General features: G+C 35.8%; 1 protein-coding gene across 4 annotated transcripts in view; it reads right to left on the bottom strand.

The window, feature by feature from the left end:
* The window catches only part of LOC138315147 (uncharacterized), a 56,456-nt gene that overhangs the window by 18,856 nt on the left and 21,845 nt on the right, over positions 1-15,755 (bottom strand). For 2 of the 4 annotated variants that reach the window (XM_069255937.1, XM_069255936.1), the window contains exon 3: positions 14,470-14,643. The exons of 1 other annotated variant lie outside the window; for it this stretch is intronic. In XM_069255937.1, coding sequence (XP_069112038.1) covers positions 14,470-14,643 — 174 coding nt within the window. Of the gene's footprint in view, positions 1-12,348; positions 12,477-14,469; positions 14,644-15,755 lie in introns of those variants that run through there. One more of the 4 variants, XM_069255940.1, reaches the window with a different exon arrangement.

Here is a 15,755-nt window from a genome sequence, read left to right as displayed (position 1 = left end):
GCCTATTTGACCCCTGTGACTTTGAATGAAGGTCAATGTCCTTCATTTGAACAAAGTTGGTAGCCATTCATCTGTGCATGTCACAGGCCCAATATCAGGTCTCTAGGCTATTTACTTATTCACATGAAGTCGTTTAAATATTTTAGCCTATTTGACCCCTGTGACCTTGACTGAAAGTCAAGGTCATTAGTCAAGGTCAGTTATTTGAACAAATTTGGTAGCCATTCATTCTAGCATTACCACAGACCCAATATCAGGTCTCTAGGCCTCTTAGTTATTCACAAGAAGTTGTTTAAAATCTTTTAGCCTATTTGACCCCTGTGACCTTGAATGAAGGTCAATGTCATTTATTTGAACAAACTTGGCAGCCCTTTATCCTAGCATGCCGCAGACCCAATATGAGTACCCTGGGCCATTTGGTTCTTGATAAGAATTTGTTAAAATATTTTAGCCTTTTTGACCACTGTGACCTTGAATGAAGGTCAAGGTCATTTATTTGAACAAACTTGGTAGCCCTTCATCCCAGCATGCTACAGGCCAAATATCAGTACCGTGGGCCTTTCGTTTGAATGAAAAGGTTTCGCACTGCAGACTGCGGACGGCGCACGATGACGGACGATGCATGATGACAATAGATCTTCCTGACCCTTCGGGTCAGATGACCTAAAAATATACCAGAGCTTGAAGTCATTTAAGGATTTTAGTCTATTTGACCCCTGTGACCTTGAATAAAGGTCAAGGTTATTTATTTAAACAACCTTGGTAGTTCATTGTATAATATATACTGGCAGTTAACCTGAAAGATACAATTAATTGATTGTCTATAAAAACACCAATACAGAAATGTAATTAAAAAATGAAAAAATCCTTTTAAGCTACATCCTCAATACTCCATGGGTTACTATCACTGACATAATATCCACTCTTGGACTATCTCATAGTAACATTGGAGCCACTTCAGAAGAAACAAACCAACCAATCACAGGCTTGCAGAAATCATTTTTGGCTACATCCTCAATACTCCAGGGGTTACTATCACTGACGTAATATCCACCCATGGACTTATATCTCATAGTAAAATTGGACGCAGTTCAGAAGAAAACAAGAGGCCAAAGAGGCCTTGATGGTCACCTGAGTGCTGATACAGAAAGAACATTGCAAAGTCGGTTCAAATCTTTAAAAAGCATTTATGAATCAAAAGAAACCCCTTTTGGACCCACTCCTCAGGCCCCTTGGGGTCAGTCGTGGAAAAATTGTTAATAGGATTCACATTGCCATATCATACTGATAATTCTGACAACATTTGACTCATTTTCTATTACAAATGACCAAATAATGTTCAAAAATGTGTTTTCCCTATAAAAACTATAGTAAACTTGACCCCTCCCGTGGGGAAAACATGAGACCCCAGGTTCATATATAATTCATAATTATTGTAAAGGACCTTAAGACCTTTCCATCTATGAAGAGTATTTGATTCTAACATTTCCAGAATTTTAGATGAAGGTTTTTGAAGTTTAAGCCTATCCTATTTGACCCATTTTAGCCCCACCCCTCAGGCCACTGGGGGTCAGTTATGGAAAATATGTTAATATGATTCAATGACCACTTCATACTGATAATTCTGATTCATTTTCTATTACAAATGACCAAATAATGCTCAAAGATGTGTTTTACCTAAATAAACTATAGTAAACTTGACCCCCTCCCCACGTGATTCCATCTATGAAGAGTATTTGATTCCACTATTTCCGGAATTTTAAAAGAAGATTGTTGAAGTTTTAGCCTAATTGACACCTTTTGGCCCCAACCCTCAGGTCCCTAGGGGACCAAATAATTCACAATTTTGATTGACCTTTGGCCATGAAAGGTCTCTGCAAAATTAGATTAGGTCACTGGAGACTTTATCTCAGGTGACCTCAAAACTGAGTCCTGCATAGACTTCCTTTGAAGATTACAGAGAAAGTGACACCCAACTTCAAACCAACACATATGTACAGTGAACCACATTATGCAATTCCTTTGATGTACGTTAAATGATCTAGTTACCTGTGTCTTCTGTTGCCTGCAGTTTCATTGACCGATTGCCAGGTGTAATATAGCCACGTCTCTACCCCCAAACACAGTGTTTCTATTCAATGTCGGAACAAACAATGCGGTTTGATTGACAGCTGGCAATCAGTTAATTATGAAATAGTGCAGGGGTAGATATTATGTCAGTGATAGTAACCCCTGGCATATGGAGAAGGATTAGGCTATTACTCTGCTATTTTCTTAAATAAAGGGAGACTTAAAACTTGAATGTGGCATTTTATAATTGTCCCTATGACATACAATTAAGCAAGGAGTTCATCATAATTGCTATTGCTGCCTGGAATATGCATTTTCATGAATAATCATGCAAAAGTCTCTGCTAGCTACCCCCATTTTATCGAAAAATAAGTAAAACATTGGTGATAATAGACAATATCGCCTGGCTGGCACTCAATCTCTTACAAATACATACATTTTAGAGAACAAGAAATGTTAAACAGTTTTTTACAGAGAAAAAAAAACAACAACAAAATAAAACTACTGCTATAATCAAGTTAAAATAACCAGAATTCATTTAATATGGATTATATCGTTTCATAATGACACGGCATCAAAGATTTGAAAAATAGCATGTACTTATACATGTACATCACGAATAATCATGTAAAAGTCTCTGCTACCACAATTTTATCAATAAGAAACAGTTTTTCCTCATGTAGATAAAAAAAAAATGTCAAAATATAGACAATATTGGTCTGACCGAATACTCAATCCATAACAAAACATACATTTCTCTGTTTTCGCAATTCTTTTAGTGATATTGAGCATTTTGCTAGAAAATATACCTTAAAAAATAAACAAATAAGCCAATTACCTCCCTTTATCCAATCCCAATGAAAACTGTTCATGTGAACATTTAAAGAATATAAAGTTTTTAATTTAAAACCCACGTACCCTTTTACAAGTAAGTCAGTTGTCATTTTCAACCCTTGATGGTATACATGCATCTGATCATACTTACATAAGATATTTAACAATATAATGCTTTAATCAAGAAATGCCTTAATGGATAATGCTAATTGGAATTTCATGTTGGGCAATTAGGGTAATGGGTTATATTAGGTGCCAATCTTTCTAATTATCATAACATTTATGAGACCTTTTATGAGAACTCTATTCGTGGGGCCACGGTGGCTGAGTGGTAAAGATGTCCCGACATATTACCACAAGCCGTCCACCTCTGGGTCACAAGTTCGAATCCAATGTGGAGCAGTTGCCAGGTACTGACAGCTGGTCTGTGGTTTTTCTCAAGGTTCTCCGGCTTTCCTCCACCATCAAACCTGGCACGTCCTTAAATGACCCTGGCTGTTAATAGGACGTTAAACTAATAAAAAAAGAGAACTATTTTCTACATCGGAATTGGAAACACACATGGTACCAGGTAATTAAATCACTTTAAATCCTTGATACTGCTGAAGGATATGAAAATCAGTTAAATAAATCATCACATTAAGGATCTATTTGTAGCTTTTATACATATGCAGAAATGAATTACCTGGTATACCAAGTTCATGCTTCTCTTTTGTTTTATTAATCATTTACATGAATAGATAACACAGCATATTTAATTTTTATATTGAGGAAGATTACCTATATATATATATATATATATACAGGTACATGAACTAGTATTCAAAATAGTTACTGTTTCCAAGTGTTATTCATTACAGATGAAAAAAATGTCAAGAGCAAGCAAATCATATATTTAAAAGTCTATACCTTAACCGAAATGGCTTTCAATTTATGATTTTTTTTAGATTTTATTTTTGATTTAGAAAAAATTTGAAAACATTTCTCAAATTTATAATTTATCTGGTTTCTAAAATGCTTAAAACTGATGAGGCTGTTCCAAGTTTGACATTCACTACTGTATAGTGAGTGTTATAACTAGGTCTCCTTTTACCTAGATACTGTATGATTTAAAAAAAACCAACAGAAAAACTGTTGTTATTTTGGAAATAAAATGTCAAAATAACCTTAAAGGCTCGTGGTATATCAAATTTTATAAATTTAAGTTTAATAAATTTCAAATGATGTAGCCATGAGTGTAAGATTCTATTCATCACATAACTAGTATTAATCAAAACATAGTCAAAACTTCAGTGATTCTGACAGGAAAAAAGGGCATCCATGATGCTTAGTTTAAAGCGCACCTTGACCTCAATAAATGACCACCAGATCAGAGTCCAGGGGCACCAAGAAGATATCAACAACTTCCTTTACAAGGAAAAATCTTACAAATTTTCTTGAACATTGTTTATTTAATTCTAGATCTATTGAATCCTTGAGAGAATAGCCAGGGCTTAAGCTCTGGGTCAAAATTTTGATTACTATCAATTCTGTTTTATGTAAGAGTGGCGAAATCAGGCTTGGATTCGACGTGTCAACCGAGATAATCATACAAGTTACAACATCACAGACGTCATTAATAACTACGAAGCCACAATAGTGTTCGTCTTACAAAATTTATGACATGACCGTGTTTAACATTGCTAAATGGGTCAGTGTGATATAATACATGTATGCTAATTTTCACAACGCGGGTCAATCTGATGATTCCTGTCGGCATCCTAATTATTACGCAGTAGTTGACTATCACTATAACACAACACAGCAAAATTGTGAAATGAATTTTCATTGTTAAAAGCCCAATATCCGTATCTTTCTTATTTTTTTCATGATTTAGAAGAATGTTGAAAAAAAAATTCTGTTGAAAATCATGCAGAGACAGGACTAAATCGAAGTCAAGATGAGCAATTATGATTCGGAATATTTTGGTAAAAATCAAATAAATATTAAACATCTGTAGGTGGGTCCCACTTAGTCAAACAAGCCAAAGTTAGCCGACATTGTAACGTGGTTGCCGAGAACGTCATGTGACTACCGTAACTACGGAACGTCTGTCCGAACTCTTCCGAAAACGGGTCCTGAACTTTCCGACTTCCGTTCGGCAATAATCGTAACTTCTATGGCGACCAGTTTAAAATGAAGGCATGTTTACATGTATCGACTTTCAACAACTGCTGTACCAAAGTTATTAAAAGAATTTAAAGCTAAAATATTCTTTAATATATCTTAATTTCAACTACATCTACAAACACTAACAATATCGGACTCGAATTTAACTTGAATTTTTGTTGATATTTACGTATATAGTGTGGCTTTAACATTATTGACCTCACCCACCCAGTCTGTACAGTAACTTAAGCCTAAGCAATTATTATGTGTCATGTAAAACTGCAGTGCATACAAATGTATCTAACAATGTTGATCATATCCATTGTCAAACTACAATGTACATTGTTACCATTTTTTCTAGTTTGTTTTTTTAGTTGTCTAATATTCAGACTACTTAAAGTCATTTCGGTACCTTCTGAAAGTCATTTCGCCATGTTCAATTTATGATACCGAAAAGACTTCCGCATGTACCGAAATGACATATAACGAAGCTACAGTGCCGTGCCAAAAGTATTCGTACGTTACATGTGAGCCTACGCACTACCGAAACGATATGTGCATGACTTTATGGTTTAACTACTAGCAATTTAATCATATGCTCAAACAATATATTAGGAGATACATGTATTCAAACGGCATCTGCCTAAAAGGCGGTACAGTTGTCAGTTTACGTGCTGTTAAACCACGATTTAGAACACATGCATGGTTCTGTTGTCAGACAGTCACTTGCGAAGGTGATCATAAACAGACTGTAAACAGTACCTTACGTTATATTTGCAGGCCTACAAAAACAATCAAATATATCTGATAATACTAATATCCACCGATAATGATATTGATGTCTATAACAAGTAAAATGAACAATTACTTACTTGATAATGCCGGATTTAACTTGAACATCGAGGCGGCTTCAACGTTTTTACTCAACCGGATACAAACAATACACATTCCTCATAGGGGGCGCGATAGTCTGCGCCATGGTTTTGTGCGTTCGAGACAGTACAAATAGATTAATTTCACTGTTGCACATTTTGGGTGCATTTTGTAACATAAATTTGATGATTAGTGCATACATTATTTACTCATTTTATAATGTTTAGTCACTTCTACAGAAAATTTCAAAAATATCACTCATTTTTAAATGGTACATTTGCCGGTCCAATCGTTCAGAATAGCTCCGAAGGAAGGCGCCTGGGACCCCGAAATATCTCGTCTGTTGTGGAAATTTACCGAGAACCTGCGAAATACCACCATTATTCAAAGCTGTATTGTGGTCGTTGTATGTAACATTTCCAAAAACCAGAAATACCGTTTTGTTCAGAATTACAAGGACTATTTCTATGTAGAGTTTCAGATTGTTAAGTTTATTAATTATTTCACTACGACGAATTAAACAGAAACCAGTGGTCAAAATGCCGATTTTTGCCTGTTTGACCTAAAAAATATCACCTTTAATGAATTTTCGTAGCTGACACGATTAATTCAATCGATAGATCACGCTGAGATTAAATTACATTCAAAATATCAGCAAAATATATCGGTTAGTTTCCTTATTACCCAAATCGCGAAAATAAGCGGGTTGATAGGTTTATTTAGCCGTGTTAACATTTCGTTCTAGAACGAAAACTCTGTTATAACAGAGTTGTCGTTCTATCTCTTCATTTCATACTAGTTGGGCGACACCTGAAGGAGTGTCGCGGATGAAATGAAGAGAAGAGAAAGGGAAGATAACTCTTGTTGTTACCCTTAAACGGGACCAATTCCATTAGGTTATGAACGAGAGGCCGATGGGCCTTAACGGTCATCTGACTATTGGCACAATACAACACCTCAAAGAATAAAGAAGTGGCACACAGTTAAGGCAATCCAAAAAAACTCATTTATTAGAAGAAGTGCAGGTCCTGATATATTTAATGAATTAGACCATGAATGAAGGTCCCTTGATCCCCACCATGCTGCAAATCCAATTTCCAGTCTCAAGGTAGTCATTCATGTTACAGGCTCAATATCAGGTCTCTATAGGCCTTTAAGTTATTCACACGAAGTCGTTAAAATTTTTTAGCCTATTTGACCTGATGAAGGTCAAGATAATTTATTTGAACAAACTTTATAGCCCTTCATCCAAGCATGCCGCAGACCCTATATGAGTACCCTGGGACTTTTGGTTCTTGAGAAGAAGTCGTTTAAAGATTTTAGCATTTTTGACCCCTGTGACCTTGAGTGAAGGTCAAGGTCCTTCATTTGAACAAACTTGGTAGCCATTCATTCTAGCATGCGACAGACCCAATATCAGATCTCTAGGCCTCTTGGTTATTCACAAGAGGTCATTTAAAGATTTTACCCTAGTTGACCCCTGTGACCTTGAATGAAGGTCATTGTCCTTCATTTGAACAAAGTTGGTAGCCATTCATCTGTGCATGTCACAGGCCCAATATCAGGTCTCTAGGCTACTTATTTATTCACATGAAGTCGTTTAAAGATTTTAGCCTATTTGATCCCTGTGACCTTGAATGAAAGTCAATGTCATCTGTTTGAACAAATTTGGTAGCCATTTATTCTAGCATGCCACAGAGCCAATATCAGATCTCTAGGCCTCTTAGTTGTTCACAAGAGGTCATTTAAAGATTTTACCCTATTTGACCCCTGTGACCTTGAATGAAGGTCATTGTCCTTCATTTGAACAAAGTTGGTAGCCATTCATCTCTGCATGTCACAGGCCCAATATCAGGTCTCTAGGCTACTTATTTATTCACATGAAGTCATTTAAAGACTTTAGCCTATTTGACCCCTGTGACCTTGAATGAAAGTCAAGGTCATCTGTTTGAACAAATTTGGTAGCCATTTATTCTAGCATGCCACAGACCCAATATCAGATCTCTAGGCCTCTTAGTTATTCACAAGAAGTTGTTTAAAGTCTTTTAGCCTATTTGACCCCTGTGACTTTGAATGAAGGTCAAGGTCATTCATTTGAACAAACTTGGTAGCCCTTCATCCCAGCATGCTACAGGCCAAATATCAGTACCCTGGGCCTTTCATTTGAATGAAAAAGTTTCGCACTGCAGACTGCAGACGGCGCACGATGACAGACGATGCATGATGACAATAGATCTTCCTGACCCTTCGGGTCAGATGACCTAAAAATATACCAGAGCTTGAAGTCATTTATGGATTTTAGTCTATTTGACCCCTGTGACCTTGAATAAAGGTCAAGGTTATTTATTTAAACAACCTTGGTAGTTCATTGTATAATATATATACTGGCAGTTAACCTGAAAGATACAATATAATTGATTGTCTATAAAAACACCAATAAAGGAATGTAATTAAAAAATGAAAAAAATCCTTTTAAGCTACATCCTCAATACTAACTCCATGGGTAACTATCACTGACGTAATATCCACTCTTGGAATATCTCATAGTAACTTGGAGCCACTTCAGAAGAAACAAACTGACCATGCAATCACAGGCTTGCAGAAATCATTTTTGGCTACATCCTCAATACTCCAGGGGTTACTATCACTGACGTAATATCCACTCATGGACTAATATCTCTTAGTAAAATTGGATGCAGTTCAGATGAAAACAAGAGGCCCAAGAGGCCTTGATGGTCACCTGAGTGCTGATACAGAAAGAACATTGCAAAGTTGGTTCAAATCTTTAAAAAGCATTTATGAATTAAAAGAAACCCCTTTTGGACCCACTCCTCAGGCCCCTGGGGGTCAGTCATGGAAAATTTGTTAATAGGATTCAATGGCCATATCATACTGATAATTCTGACAACATTTGACTCATTTTCTATTACAAATGACCAAATAATGTTCAAAAATGTGTTTTCCCTATAAAAACTATAGTAAACTTGACCCCTCCCGAGGGGAAAACATGAGACCCCAAGGTTCATATATAATTCATAATTATTGTAAAGGACCTTAAGACCTTTCCATCTATGAAGAGTATTTGATTCTACCATTTCCACAATTTTAGATGAAGGTTTTTGAAGTTTAAGCCTATCCTATTTGACCCATTTAAGCCCCACCCCTCAGGCCCCTGAGGGTCAGTTATGGGAAATATGTTAATATGATTCATTGACCATTTCATACTGATAATTTTGATTCATTTTCTATTACAAATGACCAAATAATGCTCAAAAATGTGTTTTACCTAAATAAACTATAGTAAACTTGACCCCCTCCCCACGTGATTCCATATATGAAGAGTATTTGATTCCACTATTTCTTGAATTTTAGAAGAAGATTGTTGAAGTTTTAGCCTAATTGACCCCTTTTGGCCCCAACCCTCAGGTTCCTAGGGGACCATATAATTCACAATTTTGATTGACTTTTGGCCTTGAAAGGTCTCTGCAAAATTAGATTAGGTCACTGGAGACTTCATCTCAGGTGACCTCAAAACTGAGTCCTGCATAGACTTCCTTTCAAGATTACAGAGAAAGTGACACCCAACTTCAAACCAACCCCTGAGTGATAGTAACCCCTGGCTTATGGAGAAGGATTAGGCTATTACTCTGCTATTTTCTTAAATAAAGGGAGACTTAAAACTTGAATGTAGCATTTTATAATTGTCCCTATGACATACAATTAAGCAAGGAGTTCATCATAATTGCTATTGCTGCCTGGAATATGCATTTTCATGAATAATCATGCAAAAGTCTCTGCTAGCTACCCCCATTTTATCGAAAAAAAAGTAAAAAAATGGTTATAATAGACAATATCGCCTGGCTGGCACTCAATCTCTTACAAATACATACATTTTAGAGAACGTTAAACAGTAGAAACGTTAAACAGTTTTTTACAGAGAAATAAAAACAAAATAAAACTACTGCTATAATCAAGTTAAAATAACCAGAAAATGTATAAATATATGTAACAGATGTATAAATGTATGTATGTACTTCATATGATTGCAATTACTATACATACATGTATATTGTATATGGGATGTCGGAGTGAATGTGTATATGCCTGTATTATGTTATGTACTATAAAATGTCTTGAAAAATAAAAAAAATTATAAAAAAAAATAAAATAACCAGGATTCATTTAATATGGATTATATCGTTTCATAATGACACGGCATCAAAGATTTGAAAAATATCATGTAATTATACATGTACATCACGAATAATCATGTAAAAGTCTCTGCTACCCCCATTTTATCAATAAGAAACTGTTTTTCCACATGTAGATAAAAAAAATGTCAAAATATAGACAATATTGGTCTGACCGAATACTCAATCCATAACAAAACCTACATTTCTCTGTTTTTGCAATTCTTTTAGTGATATTGAGCATTTTGCTAGAAAATATACCTTAAAAAATAATAAGCCAATTACCTCCCTTTATCTAATCCCAATGAAAACTGTTCATATGAACATTTAAAGAATATTAAGTTTTTAATTTAAAACCCACGTACCCTTTTACAAGTAAGTCAGTTGTTTGATGGTATACATGCATCTGATCATACATGTACTTGCATAAGATATTTAACAATATAGTGCTTTAATCAAGAAATGCCTTGGAAATGTATAATGCTAATTCAAATTTCATGTTGGGCAATTAGGGTAATGAGTTATATTAGGTGCCAATCTTTCTAATTATCATAACATTTATGAGACCTTTTATGAGAACTCTATTCGTGGGGCCACGGTGACCAAGTGGTAAAGTTGTCCCAACATATTACCACAAGCCGTCCACCTCTGGGTCACAAGTTCGAATCCTATGTGGAGAATTTGCCAGGTACTGACAGCTGGTCTGTGATTTTTCTCCGAGTTTTCCGGCTTTCCTCCACCATCAAACCTGGCACGTCCTTAAATAACCCTGCATGGCTGTTAATAGGACGTTAAACTAATAAAAAAAGAGAACTCTATTCTACATCCGAATTGTACATCCTAATTGGAACACATATGGTACCAGGTAATTAAATTATTTTAAATCCTTGATACTGCTGAATGATATGAAAATCAGTTAAATAAATCATCACATTAAAGGATCTATTTGTAGCTTTTATTCATACGCAGAAATGAATTACTTAATTGGTACATCTTTCATACTTCAGTCTTTTGTTTTATTAATCATATTTAATTTTTATATTGAGGAAGATTATCTACATATATATATATATAGGTACTAGTATTTAAAATAGTTACTGTTTCCAAGTGTTATTCATCACAGATGAAAAAAATGTCAACAGCAAGCAAATCATATATTTAAAAGTCTATACCTTAACCGAAATGGCTTTCAATGTATCAATTTTTTTTTTAAATTGTTTTTTTGATTTAGAAACATTTTGAAAACCTTTCTCAAGCTGATGAGGCTGTTACAAGTTTGACATTCACTACTGTATAGTGAATGTTATAACTAGGTCTCCTTTTACCTAGATACTGTATGATATTTTTAAAAAAAAAAAAGAAAACTTGGTATTTTGGAAATAAAATGTCAAAATATCCTTAAAGGCTCCTGGTATTTCAAATTTTATGAATTTCAGTTTAATAAATTTCAAATGATGTAGCCATGAGTGTAAGATTCTATTTATCACATAACTAGTATTAATCAAAACATAGTCAAAACTTCAGTGATTCTGACAGGACAGTGGCGTAGGAAGATGAAACGTGGGGGGGGGGGGGGGGGCAAAGGTCCTCAATATTTCATAATTTCATAACACAACACCCCCCCCCCCCCCCCCCCCCCCCCCGTGCATACAAATGTCCATATCTACATGCACATGTAATAATGTTGATCATATCCATTGTCAACCTAACATTGTTACCATTTTTTTTTTTCTGGTTTGTTTTCTTTAGTTGTCGAATATTCAGATTACTCAAAGACGTTTCGGTACCTTCTGAAAGTCATTTCGCCCTGTTCACTTTATGATACCGAAAAGACTTCCGCATGTACCGAAATGACATGTAACGAAGCTAACGTTACGTACGTTACATGTGAGCCTACGCACTACCGAAACGATATGTGCATGACTTTATGGTTTAACTACTAGCAATTTAATCATATGCTCAAACAGTATATTAGGAGATATATATATTCAAACGGCATCTGCCTCAAAGTCGGTACAGTTGTCAGTTTACGTGCTGTTAAGCCATGATTTAGAACACATGCATGGTTCTGTTGTCAGACAGTCACTCGCGATGATGATCATAAACAGACTGTAAACAGTACCTTACGTTTATATTTGCAGGCCTACAAAAACAATCAAATATATCTGATAATACTAATATCCACCGATAATGATATTGATGTCTATAACAAGTAAAATGAACAATTACTTACCTGATAATGCCGGATTTAACTTGAACATCAAGGCGGCTTCAACGTTTTTACTCAACCGGATACCAAACAATACACATTCCTTATAGGGGGCGCGATAGTCTGCGCCATGATTTTGTGCGTTCGAGACACTACAAATAGATTCATTTCATTGTTGCACTTGTTGGGCGCATTTTGTAACATAAATTTGATGATTAGTGCATACATTATTTACTCATTTTATAATGGTTAGTCACTTCTACAGAAAATTTCAAAAATATCACTCATTTTTAAATGGTACATTTGCCGGTCCAATCGTTCAGAATAGCTCAGAAGGAAGGCGCCTGGGACCCCGAAATATCTCGTCGGTTGTGGAAATTTACCGAGAACCTGCGAAATACCACCTTTATTCATGGCTGTATTGTAGCCGTTGTATATAACATTTCCAAAAGTAAGAACTACCGTTTTGTTCAGAATTACAAGGACTTTTTATATGTAGAGTTCTAGCTTCTCAGCTTTATTAATTTATTTACTAGGATAGATTAAACAGAAATCAGTGGTCAAAATGCCGATTTTGGGGGTTTTACACCAAAATAACTCGTCGTTTTGAATTTTCACAGCTAAGGTGATTATATCAATCGATAGATCACGCCGTGATTAGCTCACATTCAAAAATTCAGCAAAATACATCGTTGGATTTCCTTATTACTCAAATCGCGGTTATAAGCGGGTTGATAGCTAAAAGTTGTCGTGTTAACATTTCGTTCCAAAGGAACGATAACATTTGTTATCGTACCTTACGTCTCTTCATTTCATATGAGTGCTCTTCCATGCTGAGTTGCACATAAGAAGTCGTTTATATGATAACAGCAAAAATTGCTCCCTTTCGACCCCGCCCCTCAGCCCCCGGGGGGATCAGTCCCATCATTTGTACAATTTTGAATCCCCACCCTATAAGGATGCTACCATTGCATTATGAGTGCTCTCCCATGCTTAAGTGCAGATAAGAAGTCGTTTAAATGGAAATAGCCATATTAATCCCTTTTGACCCTGCCCCTCAGCCCCCGGAAAGGGGGGGTAAGTCCTATCATTTGTACAATTTTGAATCCTCACCCTATAAGGATGCTACCATTGCATTATGAGCGTAATGCCATGTTTAGTTGCAGAGAAAAAGTTGTTTATATGGAAATAGCCAAATTGACCACTTTTGACCCCACCCCTCAGGCCCCTGGGGGGTCAGTCCTATCATTTGCACAATTTTGAATCCTCACCCTATAAGGATGCTACCATTGCATTGTGGGTGCTATATATATATATCCCATGCTTAGTTTCAGAGAAGAAGTCATTTATATGGAAAAGCCCAATTGACCCCTTTTGACCCCGCCCCTCAGGCCCCCGGGGGGTCAGCCCCATCATATGTACAATTTTGAATCCCAACCCTATAAAGATGCTACAATTGCATTATGGATGCTATTCCATGCTTAGTTTCAGAGAAGAAGTCGTTTATATGGAAATAGCCAAATTGACCCCTTTTGACCCCGCCCCTCAGGCCCCCAGCAAGTCAGCTACATCATTTGTACAATTTTGAATTCTCACCCTATAAGGATGCTACCATTCCATTTTGGGTGTTATCCCATGCTTAGTTTAAGAGAAGAAGTCGTTTAAATGGAAATAGCCAAATTGACCCCTTTTGGCCCCGCCCCTCAGGCCCCTGGGGGGTCAGCCCCATCATTTGTACAATTTTCAGTTAGTAGCCCATAAGGAAGCTACCAGTCAAATTTTGTTGAAATCCGACCAGCGGTTATGGAGTTACTTTCATAGTCTCTATGTTAATCTCATCTTTATATTCCCTGAGATCAGTATAATTGAAGGTGACTGAAACAAGAATTAGATTGATATACACTGGGGGATCAAATTCTGCTGCGACTGATTTCAGTGGATAACAAACTGAGGTAATGCTTTAAAGAATAGGGATAGAAAAATGGCTTACGATAGCCAATTCAAGATTGTCAATGTTTGACCTTAGATAAATATTTTGTAATTTCTATTTGATTATGATGAAAAAAAATCCAAATTGACATAAAACCATTCAAATTGTGAGAATTTAATAAGCAAACACAGTCTACGCAGAAAATAAATCCTTACGTTGATTGTCAGTTGTGGGATTGGTCACTGCTCCAGAAGTGATTTCCGGGATCGCTATTGCTCCCGTGTTCTCGCTTGGTGTACAACTTCCGGTCTGATCAGGGGCGGCACCAGAGATACAAGACTCCATCACCTGACTGAATCTGTCAGCTCCAACTGGGTTGATGTTACTATCTATAATAGCATGGAAACACGGACTGAATTATTGTTACTATCTGTAATATTATGGAAACACGGACTGGATTATTGTGACCATCTGTAATATTATGGAAACACGGCCTGGATTATTGTTACTATCTGTAATATTATGGAAACACGGACTGGATTATTGTAACTATCTGTAATATTATGGAAACACGGACTGAATTATTGTGACCATCTGTAATATTATGGAAACACGGAATGGATTATTGTTACTATCTGTAATATTATGGAAACACGGACTGGATTATTGTTACTATCTGTAATATTATGGAAACACGGACTGAATTATTGTTACTATCTGTAATATTATGGAAACACGGACTGGATTATTGTTACTATCTGTAATATTATGGAAACACGGACTGGATTATTGTTACTATCTGTAATATTATGGAAACACGGAATGGATTATTGTTACTATCTGTAATATTATGGAAACACGGCCTGAATTATTGTTACTATCTGTAATATCATGGAAACACGGACTGGATTATTGTTACTATCTGTAATATTATGGAAACACGGACTGAATTATTGTTACTATCTGTAATATTATGGAAACACGGACTGAATTATTGTTACTATCTGTAATATTATGGAAACACGGACTGAATTATTGTTACTATCTGTAATATTATGGAAACACGGACTGGATTATTATGACCATCTGTAATATTATGGAAACACGGACTGGATTATTGTTACTATCTGTAATATTATGGAAACACGGACTGAATTATTGTTACTATCTGTAATATTATGGAAACACGGACTGGATTATTGTTACTATCTGTAATATTATGGAAACACGGACTGAATTATTGTTACTATCTGTAATATTATGGAAACACGGACTGAATTATTGTTACTATCTGTAATATTATGGAAACACGGACTCTAGATTATTGTTACTATCTGTAATATTATGGAAACACGGTCTGAATTATTGTTACTATCTGTAATATTATGGAAACACGGACTGGATTATTATGACCATCTGTAATATTATGGAAACACGGACTGAATTATTGTTACTATCTGTAATATTATGGAAACACGGTCTGAATTATTGTTACTATCTG

This window comes from Argopecten irradians, chromosome 2, assembly GCF_041381155.1.
Source record: "Argopecten irradians isolate NY chromosome 2, Ai_NY, whole genome shotgun sequence".
Lineage (NCBI taxonomy): Eukaryota > Metazoa > Mollusca > Bivalvia > Pectinida > Pectinidae > Argopecten > Argopecten irradians.
This window is presented reverse-complemented; position numbering and strand designations above follow the sequence as displayed.